The sequence below is a fragment of the Ruditapes philippinarum genome, unplaced genomic scaffold, assembly GCF_026571515.1.
Source record: "Ruditapes philippinarum isolate M1 unplaced genomic scaffold, ASM2657151v2 ctg345_1_1_1_1, whole genome shotgun sequence".
NCBI classification, from domain to species: domain Eukaryota; kingdom Metazoa; phylum Mollusca; class Bivalvia; order Venerida; family Veneridae; genus Ruditapes; species Ruditapes philippinarum.
The window spans coordinates 19,505-41,119 of NW_026857384.1; the positions used below are offsets into that span (position 1 = coordinate 19,505).

A 21,615-nucleotide genomic window follows, 5' to 3' on the forward strand; every position below is an offset into this window, starting at 1 on the left:
TTTGATCTAATAAACTTTTAAAAGGCACTTTTGTAATAGATTAAAAAATGAAGCTTTTGAGAAACCCCCAGTCATTTTGGTTCTGTAAGAGTGCTTTCCCCTTTGTTTATGTCTGCATTTTCCATGTGTTTTCATTTGATAAGATTTGTATTTGAAAAAGAACCATGTAAGTGAAAAGTTTGCCGGTTTGCTTCATCAGAAATGGTTCACCAAGTATTCTTGCAGTACAACACAGTGAGGGCATGCTGTCTATTAAGTAGAAATTGGCTGACATTGTCACAGTTGTGTGGGGTTGATAAAAAGCAATTTTGTTCAAACACCAGTGACAGCCACAGTGGACAAAATAATGAAAATCTGCTCCCTTTCAAAGAAAAGATGATTAGAAAACATCATTATCCACAAGAGGAGCATGGTATTTATTTTTCGTATTGCCTTGGAAGTAGTAAAGTGTAATATTGTAAGCAATCCAGGCTTATTACAAAGGAACTTGATATTTAATGACAAAATATACATGTTATTTCCCCTGTGTTATAATCAGTTATAATCAGTCGGAATCTCTCTTCAAATTGCAATAGTTGCAGTTGCACATGGAATTCACCACATGTGACATTGGGAGACCATTTCATTTACATCATAGATAAGGCATTTAAGTTATTATAAGATACATGTATATATTGCACAAATTCCCAACACAGGTTAGCAAAAGTCTTGTGGCAACTGTCTCAATATAACTGCAGAAAAATGCTTAATGGTTCCTTTTTCCCCTTTACTCAAGGATTACTACATGAATAAATTCTGTATTTAGATAAACAAAATTGAATCAATCGTTTTCGTATAAAATTTACAAGGTAGCACTTGGTAAAGTAAGTTTGTTTGCTTTTATATTAACATTTAAACATTCATTTTTTGTTGCCGTTTGTTGTTAATTTGCCATGTATTTAATTTTTCAGCCAGGCTATTACAACAAAAGTTTCCAGAACCAAAGAAAGTTGTTGATGATCTGTTTGCACCATTCGAAAATGTTGACGAAAGTCTATTACCAAACATTGAGAAGACCCACAAGTTGGGAAATAGGATATGTGTAACAAAACTAAATTTGAAGTGGCCAAAATCAGTAAATATTGTTGGAAAACATGAAGATGAGAATACGTCCACGGAATATGCTTACTTGAACACCTGCGATTTTTTAACGGTATATATTTCATTTGTTGTCAATAAACTCAGTGTGTAAGTGGATATTACTGTGTGTCAAAAAGTTAGGGAATTTAAAGTTTCAGACATTTTGCATCAGGAAATATTAGTAGATCGTGCAAGAATAGACTTTAATGACAGGTTAAAGGTAGATATTTACGCAAGAGCATATTTGTCAATTTGCCAAATTCGCCTTTATTTTCGCATTGCTAACTTAACCACTTATACAGTATACTGTCTGATATTTCAAAACAGATGTAAATTGAAGTATGTAAACAAATGTTTTTCTTTTACTATACAAACAAACATTTTGATTAATTATCTCCCTTTGTTTATATTTTTACATTTTCCTAATTTTTCTCAAAATTCAAAACAGACAATCATTTCAAACTTGAAATAATCATCAAGGGTTGGTCATTCTGCCAAGCAGAATTACGCCCCCTCAATCAATTGCTTTTATTATAGTAAAACTAAGTATCCAGAACTAAGAAAAGTGGATGGCACTTACTCCTCAAACAGCTCTTGTTAAAAATTCTTTACATTTTCATGATATAGCCATGAACATAATTATAACCAGTTTTCAAAAGTCAGCAGTCTCAATAGTCTTTTTAAAATCAGAAATCAGTTTTTCAATAAAAAGTTGTATATATTTTGTAGAAAATTGGCTTGGTGAAGATTCCAATGGCTAATGAAGAACTTACAACCAAGCCATATGATGCAGATAATGTAATTAAAGTTTTGGAAGAACTAGCTAGTATGCAGACGGCTATTGCTGGCTTTGAAACAAGCAATTTCCGTGTTCTTAATCTACTGCAAAACGATAAAGAGGATGATGACATATTCTGGAGCTCCAGTATAAGGGTGATTTTGTTTACTTAATTATCTTGTGGATTTTATTTTTATGCATGTCTATTTCATATACCATTTACACCTACCGTAGTTAAGTTTTGCATATTTAGCTTTATTTTAGAATCATTTGTTGTCAATTGAAGAAATTTATCAAAATGAAAGTATTAAGCAGTCAGCAGCATAGAATCTTGTCTGACTGATCTGTGGTGATGGTTGGCTTGGCTTTACAATACTGATGCCAAAGCAAGGCCTGTCATTATCTCAGCCTGTCCTTGCTGTATATTGATGCAAGAGGTCTGTCATATCTCAGCCTGGCCTAACTGTATATTGATGCCAGAGTTCTTTCATTATCTCAGCCAGGCCATGGCTGTATATTGATGCCAGAGGTCAGTTATTATCTCAGCCTGGCCTTGCTGTATATTGATGGTAGAGGTCTGTCATTATCTCAGTCTGGCCTGGCTGTATATTAATGCGGGAGGTCTTTCATTATCTCAGCCTGGCCTGGCTGTATATTGATGCCAGTTATTATCTCAGCCTGGCCTTGCTGTATATTGATACCAGAGGTCTTTCATTATCTCAGCCTAGCCTGGCTGTATATTGATGCCAAAGGTCTGTCATTATCTCAGCCTGGCCTGGCTGTATATCGATGCCAGAGGTCTTTCATAATCTTAGTCTGGCATGGGTGTATATTGATGCCAGAGGTCTGTCATATCTAAGCCTGGCCTAGCTGTTCTCTGCCTGGCCTGTACAGTATATTGATGCAGAGGTCTTACATTATCTCAGTCTGGCATTGCTGTATATTAATGCCAGAGGTCTGTCATTATCTCTGCCTGGCCTGACAGTATATTGATGCCAGAGGTCTTTCATTATCTCAGTCTGACCTGGCTGTATATTGATGCCAGAGGTCTGTCATATCTCAGCCTGGCCTGGTTGTATATTGATGCCAGATGTCAGTTATTATCTCAGCCTATTGATGCCAGAGGTCAGTTATTATCTCAGCCTGGCCTTGCTGTATATTGATGCCAAAGGTCTTTCACTGTATATTGATGCCAGAGGTCTGTCATTATCTCAGCCTGGCCTGGCTGTATATTGATGCCAGAGGTCTGTCATTATCTCAGCCTGGCCTTGCTGTATATTGATGCCAGAGGTCTGTCATTATCTCAGCCTGGCCTGGCTGTATATTGATGCCAGAGGTCAGTTATTATCTCAGCCTGGCCTTGCTGTATATTGATGCCAAAGGTCTTTCACTGTATATTGATGCCAGAGGTCTGTCATTATCTCAGCCTGGCCTGGCTGTATATTGATGCCAGAGGTCTGTCATTATCTCAGCCTGGCCTGGCTGTATATCGATGCAAGAGGTCAGTTATAATCTCGGCCTGGCCTTGCTGTATATTGATGCCAAAGGCTCTCACTGTATATTGATGCCAGAGGTCTGTCATTATCTCTGTCTGGCCTGGCTGTATATCGATGTCAGAGGTCAGTTATTATCTCAGCCTTGCCTTGCTGTATATTGATGCCAAAAGTCTTTCACTGTATATTGATGCCAGAGGTCTTTCATTATCTCAGTCCTACCTTGCTGTATATTTATGCCAGAGGTCTGTCATTATATCAGTTGATGCCAGAGTTCTTTCATGATTTCAGCCTGGCCTTGCTGTATAATGATGCAAGAGGTCTGTCATTATCTCAGCCTGGCCTGGCTGTATATTGATGCCAGAGGTCAGTTATTATCTCAGCCTGGCCTTGCTGTATATTGATGCCAGAGGTCTGTCATTATCTCAGCCTGGCCTGGCTGTATATTGATACCAGAGGTCACTTATTATCTCAGCCTGGCCTTGCTGTATATTGATGCCAGAGGTCTGTCATTTTCTCAGCCTGGCCTGGCTGTATATTGATGCCAGAGGCCTGTCATTATCTCAGTCTGGCCTGGCTGTATATTGATACCAGAGGTCTGTCATTATCTCAGCCTGGCCTGGCTGTATATTGATGCCAGAGGTCTGTCATTATCTCAGCCTGGCCTGGCTGTATATCGATGCCAGAGGTCTTTCATTATCTTAGTCTGGCATGGGTGTATATTGATGCCAGAGGTCTGTCATATCTCAGCCTGGCCTAGCTGTATATTGATGCTAGAGGTCTTTCATTATCTCAGTCTGACCTGGCTGTATATTGATGCCAGAGGTCTGTCATAATCTCGACCTGGCCTGGCAGTATATTCAGGCCAGAGGTCTGTCATTATCTCAGCCTGGCCTGCCAGTATATTGAGGCCAGAGGTCTGTCATTATGTCAGTCTGGCCTGGCAGTATATTGATGCCAAAGGTCTGTCATTATCTCAGCCTGTCCTGGCTGTATATTGATGCCAGAGGTCTGTCATTCTCTCTGTCTGGCCTGGCTGTATATTGATGCCAGAGGTCTGTCATTACCTTAGTCTGACCTTGCTGTATATTGATGCCAGAGGTCTGTCATTATCTCAGTCTGACCTTGATGTATATTGATGCCAGAGGTCTGTCATTGGCTCAGGCTGGCCTGGCAGTATATTGGTGCCAGAGGTCTGTATTATCTCAGGCTGGCCTTGCAGTATATTGATGCCAAAGGTCTGTCATCTCAGTCTTGCCTGGCAGTATATTGATGCCAAAGGTCTATCATTATCTCAGCCTAGCCTGGCTGTATATTGATGCCAGAGGTATGTCATTATCTCAGCCTGGCATTGCTGTTTATTGATGCGAAAGGCCTATCATTATCTCAGTATATTTGTTCCAGAGACCTGTTATTATATCAGGTTGACCTGACTTTATACTGATGTCATAGGCCTGTCATTTACCCTCAGCCTTCTGGCTACAACAGCTTCTACCAGTGCAACCAGTGCTGACCAAGATCGGCCAGCACATCCATGCCGTCCCTTAATGGTTTGCACTGTTTGCTTATCTGTCAGTACTATTTCAAAATGATGAATAGTTATAAATGTCCAAATGGAAAGATGGACAAGTCAAGTTAAGATATTTAGCATGATAAGGGTAATAAGAATCGTAGAATTGCTGATGATACCTTATAAAACCCAGTATTATTTTATATTTTCAGGTTGCTTGGCCAGTATCTTTTACAGTCAATTCCAGATCAGCTTGTTTAAGTTTGGCTTACTACCAGTCTTGTCTAAAAGCTATTATGAAACTTAAGGTAAAATAACTCTTTAGAAAGTTGTTATTATCTTTCTATATGCATTTCTTTCTATTAACATTTAACCTTCTAGAACTGAAAGTGATTATTTTTTGCCACCAGTGCAGTCTGACCAGGCTCTATATTGTGGGAAACTGAATTTTTGTATTTTGGTTTCCAAAATCCCTTCAACTTTGAATAGACTGTTCCAATTTGCACATAGGTTATTGGTCAAATTTTAGTGAGCTACATCAAATGGTACACAAATCTCTGAAAAATATTTCTAGGCATGTCATGCCAAAAAAACCTCTGTGGAGTACCTTTAAAAAGCTATTTTATGACCTGATTTTAGAAATATTAGTAGCTTTTTTCTTGAACTAAAGAAACTGATAAAACATAACTGTTTTTGTTTTATTTTGTTAGGGTTTGGGATACCTGGATCAAAAAAACCATCTTAAACGAGGAATTTTACTATCATTAGAGAGGTATGGTACTTACCCATGGAGTTCTTCACAAAATAGAGACCTGACAAATCCGGATTTTGAGCTATTTGTTGATGCATCAAAACATGGAATTGGTGCCTATTTGATCTCAAAAGACGATGACAGAATAAGGTGGATGGCTGACCGCTGGGTGGAGAACAAAATCAAATTTGACCCGATGATTTGTTCAACAATGTCAGAGTTTTATGCTTTTTTAACAGCGTTTTACACTTGGAAACATAAGTTTGTGAATAAAAAGATAATCGTTTATGGTGATAACGAACTTGTAATTAATATTATAAATCAAGGGCTTTTCATGTTACAGCGTCCAAAACTTAAACATTCATTATATAAGTTGTACTTATTGCTTATAAAGATATGCCACGAAAACAATATAACAGTGGTGGGTATGCATGTGCCGAGATTCAAGAATGTAGCTGCAGATCAACTATCACGGATTCACGTGAATACTTTCAAGCAAATGGTGCCGGCAGCTTATGAGAACCCTAAGAAGTCGAAGAAACTCTGGTTTTATGACTTTACTTCAACGCAAAATATTGAGAAACTAAAAAAAGATGGTGAAAACTTGGAAGAGAAAGGTGAAAATTTAGAAGAGAAATGTGAAAATTTAGATGAGAAATGTGAAAATTTAGAAGGCAAATGTGAAAATTTAGATGAGAAATGTGAATATTTAGATGAGAAGGGTGAAAATTTAGATGAGAAAGATCCGGAACCGTCCAGATGATGTTTTTTTTTCTTTCTGAAAATATACTTCAACTGATACTGACCTGTTGTTTTTATACAAATTTTACTATTTTTTATTACCGTACATTCATTACAGAAGCATATTGTCTAGGTTGATGTAATTTTTATATAATCATGCTTTAACTTTTGTTTAATAAAAAAATAAAGTGCTCTCTCAGTCCATTGTCCTTTTTTATCATTAAAAATCCATATGTGTGATAAAATAGTAAATATTGATATTTTACAAAATGTACTTAATGAATGGAAAATGTCACATGGACCATATATTTTCTAATTAACACCCTTCCCCCATAAAACAATATCAGTTTAATATAGACCTAAGGAAAGAAGCATAGATTTTAAAGCTGCATACCTCCAGATAAGCCAAAATATTTCAAGAAAAGTTGAGAAAAATGTATAAGATTTAAAGAAAGTAAAAAGATGCAATTATTCAAGGAATAATTTACATGTCCTGCACGATTAATGACAAATATTGCAGTTTTAAATATTTTTATCACCATATTAATTGTCTACTGCGTGACTAATGCAGTAAGGACTGTTTTTGCATATGTTGACCTCTTTTTGGTATATTAAGTGGATTGTAAGTGCTGTTTACTTTCTTCGTTCACTTCACAATATTTTACTTTTAAATTATTTTTAAATACATTTTCAAACTTTTTTTTATGAAACTTAACATGAATCGGGAGACATGCTGCTTTAACACAGTATATAGATGAACCAATGGAAGAAAGCTAAAAGACAGTGAAATTCTTCACATTTTAACGTTTTCTTAGACACCTTTATTCCCGTCTGTTTAGGAAATGTAATGCCCTGGGCAGTAATCAGAGAATAAATGATTTCTATTTATCTTTTATATTGGAGACTTTTTAGTCTGTACCACTGGCATCTTATATTCGATGATAATCCAATGAACAACCAAAGTCTTCTGCTTATAATGATATCCACTGTAGCTTTTATGCCTCTCAAAGCCTGTGCCTGGAATTATCAAGCTAGCCTTGAAAGAGCCAGTGGTTTGAAATCAGTGCTCGTCCTCGAAGGGAACCTGGAATATTTCTTCACCAGTTAAGGAAATTGTAATTTGACCTTTCATAGTGTCCATATAACTGAAAACAAACCATGAATATCTTAACAGATCCACTCGGAGAATGTCCTTGTTGAAATTTGTAGAGGTAATGTTTTGTATCTTCTATTTTTTTTAAGCTGGATTTTACGTCGCCCAACAATGTAATCATACATGTGAACTCTCCCACTTTAGGCGGGAGACTCCCATTTTTTTTCAGCCATATTTTCAAAGATTTTTCTAAAAATTAGGGGTATTTTCACAAATTAAAGAAATCTCCCCATTTTTGATGTCAGAATTTACTTCTTTGTTTATTGCATATTCTAAAAACTCCCTCTTTTTGAAGAAAAATCTCCCACTTGTTCATTGAAAAAAGTTCACATGTATGTGTAATGATCCAGCAATTTGTACAAATAGCTTTGCCAATAGGTTTCACTAGTTTTGAATATAAATAAACTAACACATTTTATTTCATTTTTTTTTTATTTTTGTTCAAAAATGTATGTCACATTAATAATCAAATAAAGCAAGGAGTAATATATAAATAAAATATAAATTGCGTATTAACATGGTCCTAAAATAACACAAAATTACAGCCTGGAAAGCCACTAAGGGTTTGCTTCGGATTTTTTTTTTTTTACAATAATTATGTCAATACTTCAAAACCATCTTAAATTCATTTAAAATTATCTAGTTTTCTTTTTTTTTTAAATAAAAAAAAGGGTTTACTACAAAATTACACACGGTAAAACAAATGCAAGCCACAGCAAGATTTTACAGTGAAGGTGTTCAGTGGATAGAAATAGTTAATTATAGTTATGTTATGCAAAAATATTTAAGCAGGAAAAAAGCCTTGAAATAAGTAATTTTCAAATGTGCAGAGATGAAAACGAGTGAATAGACTAGACTCGATAATATCATATTACAGTAGACAGATATAACAATATAAATTGGACAGTATTATGTATACCCTTATAAGTGAATAGATTACTGTATATTGTTTATTTCATGTATGAACCAATCATGTTAGGTAAAATGATAAGTTACATGTATTTTCACTTTAAAACACAAGCAAGTAAAAGAGAAACTATTTACTACATTTTTGGAAATCTTTTTCACATTTGATTACATACTGTTTTAATTTCACCTTAAATTCCAACACACAAATAGAAAAAAACAACAGACTTTCATTTTTTTTGTATAAGTATTACCTCTTGAACATGAGTTTATGTTCATTTTATGTTTTTCAGTAACTATGGTAACAATTTTATTTAGTTGGCATAAGTAATAAGTGAATGTGTGTTATGAAATTGTATAGACAAATGCTCTACACACAATATTTAAAACTTCAAATATTAGGTACATGTGTGCAAAGTAAAATCTTGTGATCCTTCATGTAAAACAAATGATAGGCTGCATATTATCAACCCAACACAAGAGAAGTTACAACTATTTTGATATGTTTTATCATAAAAAGGGCACCTGTATTTGTAAATTCATTTTGAAGTGGTCTCTAAGTGCTTTAGACACTTAAGTGTTTTAGTAAAACATGTTCAAGGAAAATATCTTAAAAAAATTCCTTAAATGAAATATTTTTTTGTTCAAGTCTTTATGTTGTTTCTTTTTGTTGTAACAGTGTTTTTTTTTAAACAAGGAAAAATACCACTGATGTTATTTGTACATGTTAAGATATGTTATTTTGTACTGGGCTAAATAATTAGCAATGTTCTATAAACAAGAACAAAACCATCGCAATTCAAACAGGAACAAAAACATCTCAATAACACTAATGTTGTATGTTCACAGACAAAAATAACACAAATATTGTTTGTTCGAATCCAAATATAACACAAAAGTTTTTTTGTAATGTTAGGAAAAAATCAAACTTTTGAATGATTTACCATAAAGACTAAAATTAATGCTCACATACTAAAACAAGGTACTAGATACCTGTATATACATGTAGTTAAAAAGTAGATAATTATAATAATTTAAACTTAAAGTTAGATACCAAAACCTTCACCTGTATACATATGATTTAATTATAAATAAGGAATAACCATTACAACACTATAACCAGTATATTGTTAATATATCCATAAAAGTTATATAAACAAGAGCCGGTTGAACCGGGTGATGCTCCCCGAATAGGTTTTGGACACAGGAAGGTATACCTCTTGTTGTGTCAGAGTTATGTCACAGATAAAGTTCAAAGTGTAAAAACAACCCAAATATTGTGCACGACACATTGTCTCAATATGGTGATAATTTTTGTGAAATAGTTGTAAAATCTGATTTCAAATAACAAAGTTATGCGCCTGACATTATTTTGCTGCAAGGTCATGCTGTGACCTTGACCGTCAAGGTAGTGACCCAAATGTTGCATGCGACACATTGATTCAATATGGTGATCATCTCTGTGAAATAGTTGTTAAATCCGACTTCCAGTAACAAAGTTATGGGCCAGACACGATTTTGCTGCAAGGTCATACCGTAACCTTGACCTTCAAGGTAGCGACCCAAATGTTGCGCGCGACACAATGTCTCATTGTGGTGATCATTTCTGTGAAATAGTTGTAAAATCCGACTTCAAATAATGAAGTTATGTGCCGGACACAATTTTGCTGCAAGGTCATGCTGTGACCTTGACCTTCAAGGTAGCGAGCCAAATGTTGCGCATGACACGCCATTTTAATATGGTGATCATTTCTGTGAAATAGTTTAAAAATCTGACTTCAAATAAGGAAGTTATGGGCCGGACATGATTTTGCTGCAAGGTCATGCTGTGACCTTGACCTTCAAGGAAGCAACCCACATGTTGCGCGCGACACATCGTCTCAATATGGTGATCATTTCTGTGGAATATTTTTTAAATCCGACTTCAAATAACAAAGTTATGGACCAGACACGATTTTGCTGCAAGGTCATGCTGTGACCTTGACCTTCAAGGTAGCGACCCAAATGTTGCGCGCGACACGTCGTCTCAATATGGTGATCATTTCTGTGAAATAATTTTAAAATCTGACTTCAAATAACAAAGTTATGGGCCGGACACGAATTCGGGAGGTACGTACGGACGGACTGACAGACAACCCGACGACTATATGCTCCCCCGAAATTTTTCAGGGAGTATAATAAAAATGTAACAGGATGTCTGTAACTGGCAGAATATTTGTATTCAGATAAAAATTATACCAAAGTATCAAAATTGGAAGAAATATTTTTTGTAAATTTCTGATAAAGCAAGTGGTGCAATTTTGAAAAGATCATTGCTTCATCACTAAAATCAGTAGTAGAGTACTCTGGTAGGAATGTCCGTTTTCTTATTTACATGCTTTTCTTGCATGATAAATAACCAAGACCTCTCTCCAGATATGACCAAAAGAATATTAATTAAAAGCTGGTGAACGAACAATGTTTGTTGATGTTGTTTTTTGATCTTTAAACTATATTTCATAGGGCTGTCATTGAATATTGTCATATCATTATTTCTTTACCTAAGTGCAGTAACGGGTTAACTCCTAATATAATTTAATAGGAGTTAACCAGTTATTGCGTGAATATTCAACATTTGATTCAATATTGATTCACCATTTAGAGTATCAATACAATTTAAAACCGGCTTAATCTCCCTGTCATGGGTTAAACTCAATTGTCTCCCCTTTCCTTGTCTTGCCTGAACCCTGAATTTAATTTTGATAGGTCAGTATTAAGAACCAATAACAAGAAATAACCTTTTTTTGGCATGTTGTATTTGTGATAGCTAAAACAAGCGTGCTTTTGCATAACACCATAATAACAGATTCCATCACATGTTCAAATGGATTCCAATGTGCTAGCTATTTAATTTGATATTTTGTCGATATATTCAACTTTCGATATACACAAACAAAATTTTGCATCAATGACAGCCCTAGTATTTCATAAGTTATAGCTTTATACCATTTACATACTTAACTATAAGAATTCTTTTCTATACAATGAAAATTATAGAAAATGTTTCACATAAAAGAAATAATTTCTTTTCTATAAAAACAGTGTGTATAAAACTTTGTTTTAATTTGTTTAATTGCACAATCCTTTCATATTATGCTTCATTTAACAATGCACATAATAATATAAATTTTTCGAGATTCCAAAAAAAATTTTTTTTCTTTACCAATAATAACGATAGCAAAATGTATGGTGGCAAATATGGACCATTTAATATATATGACAATACATATCGACTATTCAAATTATAGCATTCATTTAATGAAAAAATAAAGACCATATTAGTATGTATAATTAAACACTATATAAAAACTTGAATGTGACGTACAGCGAGTGCCACATTTATATTTATTGACAATTTATAATTATCGGCAGTCTATAGATATAGGCAGTCTACAGTTATCGGCAGTCTATATTATCGGCAGTCTATATTATCGGCAGTCTCTTAATGTTAAATGATTAAATTTATTTATTTATTTGTCATATTTACTAGGAATCCTATTTTGAGGTTTGATTGGCTAATTAACAACAGTATGTGCCAAGGAAACATACAATTGCTTTAAGGAAACATATTAATACGTCCAAAGGAAACATGTAACATAATTGTCCCAAGGAAATATAATTGCTTAAAGGAAATATATAATCATAATAATGTTCAAAGGAAATAAATAACAGTATGTCTAAAGGAAACATACATATATCTCAGGTTTTGAGTAAAAACCATGTGGTATTTATTAATATTGCACATAACACTAAAAAAGGGACTTAAGTCACAAATGGCAATTAACACTAAATCTGCTAAATTTCTTAAATGGACTTGTCAAGCTTCCATTTTTGGAACTGTCCATTGACAATTTTGGGACAATAAGTTGATTATTTAGTCAATTATCAGTATAGAGCCTGGTCAGACTATAGGAATATGCAGGCTTGTCTGGCTGTATACACATAACAAAGGCTTATCACTTTTGGTTCAAGCAGAGTAAGGGTTAAAAAGGGACATAATTCACAATATGGCAAACAAAATACAGCTTTACATGAACAAATGTAAAAGGAATGAAAAATAAGGAATCAAACAAGTCACTTGTAAAAAGCAATGGCTGTTATCATAGCATCACATATCTTTTTACAGAAACATTAAAACTGACATAACAAGCTCTACCATTGACTGAATTTTATATTTACTAAAAAGCTATATGTAACTTTTTGATTCTTAAGATTTCACAAAAAAAATTTATCTGTAAGAAATAAAAAAAAAACCTGTGTGTAAAACACAAGCCTCCAACTTTAAAAACCTGACCTTGTAAGTCACAGAGTCAAGGAAATCGTGGCCAAGATCATATTGCAAAATGTGAAGGTCAAAAAGTATGCTATCGAAGGCTATAGCATATAGAATGTTATGTTATGTCCAAGGATAAAGTTTACCACAGACGGACGGACAAGCTAAATAAACTGAAAATGCCCATGATCTATCAATATATACATGTATGTACATTTAAAGGATTAATTTTGTTAGCCTTTTCATGTGAATTATACTTGTTGCATACTTAAATTATGTATATGTATATACTATAGTATTCATTAAGTGACATAGTATTAGAACTTCTTGAATAATCTCATATAATACACAACACAGATCAAAGTCAAAGCACACATAACTTACAAAACTTTTCTACAAACATCACAGTTTGACCCAATTATGTCTGGAGTATATTAACAATATCCTATTTTCTTTGTTAATTACATCTACTAATGGATCTCACATCTTAACAAACCTAGGAACACCACAATAAAGTCACACTTAAAATTCACAAGTAAATACGTTTTAAAAAATACAACATCCACTAAACAGACATTTCATACCAATATGTACAACATTTCATCTACTGTAATATCATTATTATTTAAGGGGTGCAAATTTTTGTGGTTTTCGTGGATAGGTCAGTCCACAAATTTAAGATTCAACAAAATTTCATGAAAATGTTCTTTGCGACAAAACAATAGTGATAAATGCATTGTGCTTATTTTCAAAGTTAAAATTTAAAAATTTGTTTGTACACCACACCCAACCCTGACTAGCTGGGAAAACTGAAAATATTCTTAATTACAGAGTAAGCCTATTCAAATTATAGCAACAAGGAGAATAACTCCAAAATGGCAACTTTACCATCTTAGCCATGTTAGGTTATATCATCTTAGCTTTTAAACCAAAACCTGTATAGGTACCTCCTCATCCACTTAAATCTAATTGAGTAAATGTATCTTGCATGTTTCGAAACAAAATTCGGACATATTGGAATGAAAAGTTAAATGCTATTTTTTAAAAAATCACAACATTTAATACTATGGTATACACAAAACTGACTTACACAATCATTATGATGCTATTTGTTTAATATTACTTAACAAACAGTTGAGAAAAATTGACATTTTTTGTTATAAAACAATTGACATTTCATTATCACAGGTTCATGTGTTACACATGAAATATTTCAGTTGCATAACTTTGGATATGGTACAATGTATTTGTTCGTCTAAAGTATGAAACTTGGTGTTTTTTCCACACATAAAAAGACATACAGGTCAAATATACGCCAAACGATAGGCAATAGAACTCACAGTTGGTAAACATGTACATGTGAGTAAAAGGAGAAAATCAATGCTAAATATTTCTTCATGTTAATAAATTGTGCACACATTTTTGTCCCTCACTCCATTTGTTAAATATATGTAACAGCAACATAGAATAAAATTCCACGATCTAATAATCGTTGATATTCATTTTAATGGCAAGATATTTTAGAAGGGTATTTCAAATTTTTATAATTGATAGTGTTAATGTCACAAAGTGAGAAAAATGTGCAGCCTGACCAAGACTTGAACCCGGAACTCTCGGATGACAGTTCTGCAGCTCTACCAACTGAGCTATCTGGCCGTTTACACATCTTCTCCCCTAAATAGTGAACAGTTCTGAACCTTGACATTAATAACACAAGAAACATGTTATCAGCATTGAGTCAGGGCAACCAGCACATTTAACAACTCAACTTTGGCATTTAGATATCAAAATCCCTACATTGTTCATGGACAATTCCATTTTTAATACAGGACAAGTCTATTTCACAAATTCAGGAGGTTCAGAATAGTCAGAGCAACACTATTATGCTGAATCTTCTGCATATATTTTGAGTTTCACCTTAACTTATGTAATGAACTTGTCCAGCATTGAATTAGGAACTGTCCATTTCCAGTTTGAGGGACTTTATTAAGATCAAAGGTTAAATATATCACTATAACAATGATGATTTTAAATGCAAATAAAAAAGCAATACTCTTATAAGCAAGGTGATAAAAAAGTTCAAATATAGTTAGAAAATACAAAAATCCTGCGAATTAAAAGGACATGCCTTAAATATCAGATTTTTAACAAAATTCAAGTTCCCAAAATAGATGTCTAGTAATAATTGCATAAAAGAAATATTCTCAGTAACTGCTAAACACTGTATATTGTACATTTTGAATTTGTAAAAAAAAAAATTGAATGAAAAAAAAGAAAGAAATTAGTATCTATTTAAGGAAACACATTTTACAATGCGACAGTCCTCTTCCAATATCAGTCCATATGTTTAACATAATATATATGCTTAATTATGTATTTTTTTACCATCAGTTCAGTTTAGTTTTTAAGGATGATTTCTAATTTTGGCATATCCCTTTAATGCAAAACAGCTGTTTCATAAATTTTAATAAAACATAGGCTACAAGTTAAAGTGTTACGAAAATTTATAACATTGGTTCCCAGCTACCCTAGTCAAGAGACTCAAGACCCTCTGGAATAAATGTATAAAAATTCATGACACTGGTTCCTGGTCTTGACCAAGTCCCTCCAGTATTATCCCCATTGGTGTCCTCTTCAGACCTACAGTTTCCAACCGGTTTGTAACCTTGTTCTTTATGCTCCTCATCCGGAATGATGCATGCATCAGTATTACTGTAAAACAAATAGCATGCAGATTTTCAGAAATGAGGAGTGCCAATAAGTAAACATTTCCAAGTTTAATCGTCACAATATGCCACTTTGTCATGTAACGAACTTCATGCTTAAGCGGTGGACGAAGCCTTTCAAATTATAGTAAGAATCTATTATAATTGTGATAATTAACAATCCATAACTTGATATGTTACTTCTGTACTTTTATAATCTTACACATATTGGTACAGTATACATTATTTCTATATTAAGAAATATTTTTTCATTTTAACATAGACACCTGTCAAGTAGATAAGTAATGAATGAAAATGTAAAAAAAAATATATACATATATATTTTAGCTATGTGAATCGGGAAAAATTTTTATAGCCTAAAATCATCCAGAAATAAATCTGCACTATTAAGATACTTACATAGCAATGGGAAGGCAATTCCAAACATGAAGACTATTACAGCTCCAACCATATACACCAGCAAATAACCAGACAGAAGTATAACAATTACACTTATGATCGGGTGGTCTCGTTTAAAACGCCTCGCCTTCCATCTAGAACTAGTGCAGTAAACAAACCCTCCAAAAGCTACGGATATAGCTATAAAGCCACATACCATCTGTACAGGATGAACTATACTGTAAGAAAAAAAAATAGTGCAAACATTTATAAATTCATTTAAGCTTTATGCTTTATTGCAAAATAAGTATTTACAACTTTTATGAATCCATACCACAAAAAATATCTTTAATGCCAGGCCTTGACATTAACTTTTTTATTTGGTTGTCCTGTCGGGCAAGTACTTTTATAAATTACTTGCCCTGACCCAAAGCTTGCTTGCCCTGACCTAAACCTGTAAAGTGTTGAAAACAACCCTACATTTATTAGAAAGTTTTGAGAAAAAAGTGTTGGCAATCTTTGAAAATGGGGTTTATTTATTCCCTAATCATGCATGGGTTTCATTATAAGCTGTACAGGCTATTTTAAGAAATTAAGACATTTTGTGACAAAATCATACTCATATTTATTTTAAGAAATTAAGACATTTTGTGACAAAATCATACTCATATTTTCACTAAAATTGGTTGGAAATAGAAGGAAGGTTAAAAGGGGCTAAATAAGATTTTAAAATGTTTTCAGTAATTAATTATATGTATTTTTGAAGAAAAAAAAGTAAAAAAAAAAAACATGGTTATTCTGACAAAAAATCCAAGTTTTGTGCATTTGATATATAAAAATCACTTAAATATAGTACTTTCTTCATAAAAAGAATTTTTATAATGTTGTGGATTTTTTTTTTGTGTTTACCACATCTTAAGTCGCGAAAATATGTGACAATTTCATTTACCGATTTTGTTTCTAAATTAACATCTTTTTTCCTTGTGGATATGTCTCTGTATCACATTTGCAGATGAATTGTTATTATTTTCACAATTATCTACAGGAGAAACGTTTTTTCTTTAAGGATATACGATAAATTTTAGATTTTAACGGCAAAAATAAACAGCCAGAAATCGGCAAATGTTTAGACGGCTAAATTAAACTAAGTTTGAACTTTAACAGGGTTTGAACACCTTTAATAAGAAGAGGTGATGACATAATTAATAATGTTAATCAAGTTTTGACATATTCATCAGACAACCGGATAGTCTGTGTACATGTACAATTGCCCCTGCTGTGAGGTTCGTTGTTCATCGTCTCCACAAATGTGATCCGTTCTAATTAAGTCTAATTAAGATTGAATTGTAATTTGCAAGGATTATTGGTCATTATATTGGAATTTTATATGTTTACTTATGATTTTTTTCACTTGCCCTGTCGGACAAGTTCTTTTGAAATTCACTTGCCCTGACCAAACTTTTGGTTGTCCCGAATCCGGGTCAGCTCGGCCCTAAAACGTACTCGGCCCCCGAGTCAGCTCGGCCCTATTCCAACTCGGCACGGGTCAACTCGGCCCACTTTTCAATTATTAATATTTAGGTTTGTGTTATCATTATTTATTGTAATTATTGTAATTATTTGTAATACACCTATTGATAGTTTATGAATTAGCAGCAGACAGGCTTTTCTTATCAGTAAAATTGCGAGTAAAGATAACCGATTGCGTATATCTCACTGTATTTCTGACTTTAATACCTTTAGTGTCAAACAATGTGTTGAAATTTATATTGTTATGGGCTATTATTATCAATCAGTGAGTATGTTAAGGATACCGATTAATTAGGTGATAATTATGATTGACTCATTCATTCATTTGAATAGTGACCACCTGCAATTAATTAGAAGCTTATGATATGAAGTAAACACGTTTTTGTTTAATATTTTTTTGAATATTACTTAACAAACAAAATGCCTCTAAGGAAACACATTTTTATTAGATCGATCTATATTAATTTTATCTGCAAACAAATAAATTAAAAATATCTAAATGTACTTATTTCGGCAGAAGTATAATTATATAACAATAAGATATTTCTCATTATTAATTTACCTTAACAACATGCAAAGCAAAGTTAATACGTTATTTATATTTTTGTAAAGTGGGCCGAGTTGACCCGTGCCGAGTTGACCCGTGCCGAGTTGGTATAGGGCCGAGTTGACTCTTTTCCGTTGTCCCGGGCAGTCGGACAACCGTTAATGTCGAGCCCTGAATGCATTTATCCATCTTTCAATCTGGATGAGATTACTATTTTTTTTTTTTTAAATTCCAAAAATATATTGACTGAAAAGCAAACAGTGTAGATTATGATTAGATGGCATAGATGTGCTGACCTGACCTTAGTCTGTATTTGGTGCATGTGTATGTTTTATAGCCACCAATAGGGTAAGGGTTAATCAGTTTTAAACTTTTTAGTATGCTTCCTGGTGCTGCTGTCAGACTAGGAAAGATAGTGTCAGATCAACCAAATTATGGCTTAAACCTGCACTCTCTTGGTTGGCAGATATCTTTAAAACTGTCCTTTGCTCCCCCTTAAATACAGATCATTATTTGATTTTTTTATATTATCTCATTCATGAAATATAAAAAGATTACTTTTTCAATAACAAGAACTGTCGGAGGACAGTATTGGCTCAACTATTCGAAAAAGTTGTCACAAGGGTGTTTTATTGAGTATAATAATGCTAATTACCTATGAATACATAAAATTGACCGAAAAGGTACAAAGGCTTGTTATTAAGATGTTTTATCAAGTAAATCACTGCTTTATTATTATGAATGCATAAAATTGTCCCAAAAAGGCACAAACCCTTTAGTAGTTATGGAGATAACAGCTTACAAGTAAAACTTTACCATGAATTTCTAAGTTGAAAAAGGGGAGAAAAATCAGCCTAAATGCAAGATAGAATTATGGATCTTTGTCAGTGACCTACAATTATGACCCTAAATGCATATGTGAAGTTTTAAATAAATATTTTTAATAGTTATTGAGATATGTAAAACTTGCATATAAACATTAACCAAGAGACTAAGTAGAAAAGGGAAGATGAATCAGCCTAAATGCAAGATAGAGTTATGGAACTTGCTCAGTGACATACAATAATGACCCTCTAATAATGACCCTTAGTACATGTGTAAAGTTTCAAGTAAATATCTTTGAAGACCTTTAACCTTTAACCAAAATTTCTAAGTTTCAAAGGGGCAAATACTTTTGCAAATATTGCAGGCAGAGTTATGCAATTTTGCAAACTGATGTACATTGTTACTATAAAAAAGTATTGTAAGTTTCATTTGAATACCTCAAGCAATAATTGAGATATTTGACTTTACAAAAACTTTAACCAAAAAAGTTAAAAAGGGGCATAATTCTGTCAATATTATAGGCAGAGTTATCCAACTTGTCAATCTGATGTACCTTGTAAGTATAAATAAGTATTGTATTGTAAGTTTCAATTGAATATCTCAAGCAATAATTGAGATATTTGACTTTACAAAAAATTTTTACCAACGCAGACGCAGATGCGGACGCCTGGGCAACTACAATGGCTCTCATATTCTTTGAATAGTCGAGTTAAAAACAACTTCAAACTTGTCTGATTATTAAGAAATTTTTATGCTCATTCTTTAAAGTACAATGTTGTACTATAAAATCAAAGAATTTTTTTTATGTTTGTTGATTTATTTGAAAAATTATGCCTCAAAGATTAAAAAAAAACTTCATGGTTTTTCAAATGACATTTATGTCCCAAACCACCTAAGAAATACTTGAAAAACGTCAACTTGTATGAATGCAATTTTTAACGAACTACAATCAGAGCCAAAAAAACCTTTGTAGAGGCCGAATATGTAGGCTGCTTCCCCAACCAAACTAGCCTCTTTTTTCCCCCCAGTTTGGTCCTCAAAATTCCCATCTTTTGAAATTTCCCATAGAATTTAGAGCAAAATTAAATGTTTTGTTAAATTTTGCGTTAAATTTGAGACCCATTTTCCCAAAGTATGCAAATCAAACATTTTCCCCATGAAAAAGGCTGAGGCCACTTCCCCAAAAATGGTGTTTTTTCGCCCTGACAATGATTTCCAAGATAATTATCTGCATTTAGTCAATGAAACTTTGATGTGCACGCGAATAACGTTTTATAAAACACACAAGATGCCTTGGAACAGTTCCTCCTGTCAATCTTTATAACTAAGAACTACAGCACAACTGATTGACCTTTATATGGACAGGTATGGATAGAACTCCTTTCGTTTTGAGGCTGCCCGGGTGTGGAACAGCCTCCCCAGTGACATCAGAAGAGTAGAAAACTTCAAAGAATTTGGGAGGCTGGTTGGCACCTGGACAGGCCCAAAATGTAAGTGTTCAATGTGCCGCTTGTAGCCTTTTGTTAAACACATGTGTGTCTAACATGTGTTTGTATGTGATTAACATGTTTTTATATGTGCTTTTATGTATAGTCTTTAGATGTTGCAAATATTATACCAATAAATGTTTAATGTTACTTTTTATTTGCATTATGTGATAGTCCTTGTAATTTCGTTGTTTTGTTTTATGTTTTTTTTACTTATGTATGTCTTTTTTTTTATATATATCTATTATATTTCTTTTACAGGTATGTACATAGGTGTATATGTATATCTTTTTTTGTACTCTTTTTCTTGTAACTTTTGTAGTTTTTAACTTATCTTAAATTTTTATTTTCTTAATTTCATATTCTTAGATGTGCTTATGCTTATTTTTATACATGTCTGTCTTTAACTAATATATAACTCTTTTACAGGAATGTACATTATTTATATTATCAGTTATTTGTTTTATCTTGCTTGTAATTATTGTAACTTTTAAGCATGCATGGTGCTATAATAACTTAAATCCATGTATTTAGATGTGCTTATGCTTATAATTTTTAGTTGCTTTAATATCTTACTTCCATGTACTTAATTGTGCTTATGCTTATATTTTCTTTTTAGCTGCTTTACTTTTGTTTAGTTCATATACTATTGTTTGTCGGAAAATAGCTCATGAGCTAATGTTTTCTGTTTATATGTATCGGACGTAAAATAAATTTTCTTGTATCTATATAATGAATAAATGGCAGGTAATCTCCTTGATTAGACCCCTATGTATTTTTCAGGTCTAAAACTTGTATATAATACACTAAAGAAAACGGGATGAACCTTATATATACTCCTGGTTTAGATCCCGGGGTCTAATCCAGGATATAGCCAAATGGCATACATTTATAATTGAAATATAGACAAAAATTAGCATTGTCACGTTATTTGCGTGCACATCAAATTTCATCAAACTACTGGCATACTGTACAGCCTTTTAGTCTGTTTCAGGATTTTTGCTTGCTGATGTCGTTTGTATCTAATTTTTAATATTTCTATAAAAGATTCTTTGACTCTATAAAAGGAACAGTGAAAACAGACTTAGTATTTCTTAGACCGGTCTTATTTGATAAATTATCTGTCCAAAATGTTAAACATCCGAAAATTACCCTATAAGGAGGAAAACCAGAAGAGCCGTCAAAAAGTAATTTGTCTGATAGTACAGTAAGTTGTTCAGAACTCTGTTAGCCCATTTCTCTGGATCTTTGACGTTTGGAATTTGAAATCGAGCTGACTCCAAAAGAAAATCGCCAATAGGACGTAACGGTGCTAATTGCACATCGGCCATGTTGACAGTTTTTTCGTACCTTTAATAT

At 33.1% G+C, this 21,615-nt stretch overlaps 2 protein-coding genes across 2 annotated transcripts; one reads left to right on the forward strand and one right to left on the reverse strand.

The window, feature by feature from the left end:
- Positions 1–80: 80 nt before the first annotated feature.
- Positions 81–6,594, forward strand: LOC132749554 (uncharacterized). Its single transcript, XM_060739364.1, has 5 exons — positions 81–412; positions 951–1,192; positions 1,849–2,052; positions 5,113–5,208; positions 5,611–6,594. Exons 1-5 carry the CDS (start codon positions 202–204, stop codon positions 6,412–6,414), a joined length of 1,557 nt encoding a protein of 518 aa, XP_060595347.1. The 5' UTR covers positions 81–201; the 3' UTR covers positions 6,415–6,594.
- A 1,364-nt stretch (positions 6,595–7,958) lies between these two features.
- LOC132749556 (PRA1 family protein 3-like) lies at positions 7,959–21,597 on the reverse strand. The gene is made up of 3 exons (XM_060739365.1): positions 21,409–21,597; positions 15,889–16,106; positions 7,959–15,475 (listed from the first exon to the last, which is right to left on the reverse strand). The coding sequence occupies exons 1-3, from the start codon at positions 21,585–21,587 to the stop codon at positions 15,336–15,338; spliced, it is 537 nt and encodes a 178-aa protein (XP_060595348.1). The 5' UTR covers positions 21,588–21,597; the 3' UTR covers positions 7,959–15,335.
- Positions 21,598–21,615: the final 18 nt, after the last annotated feature.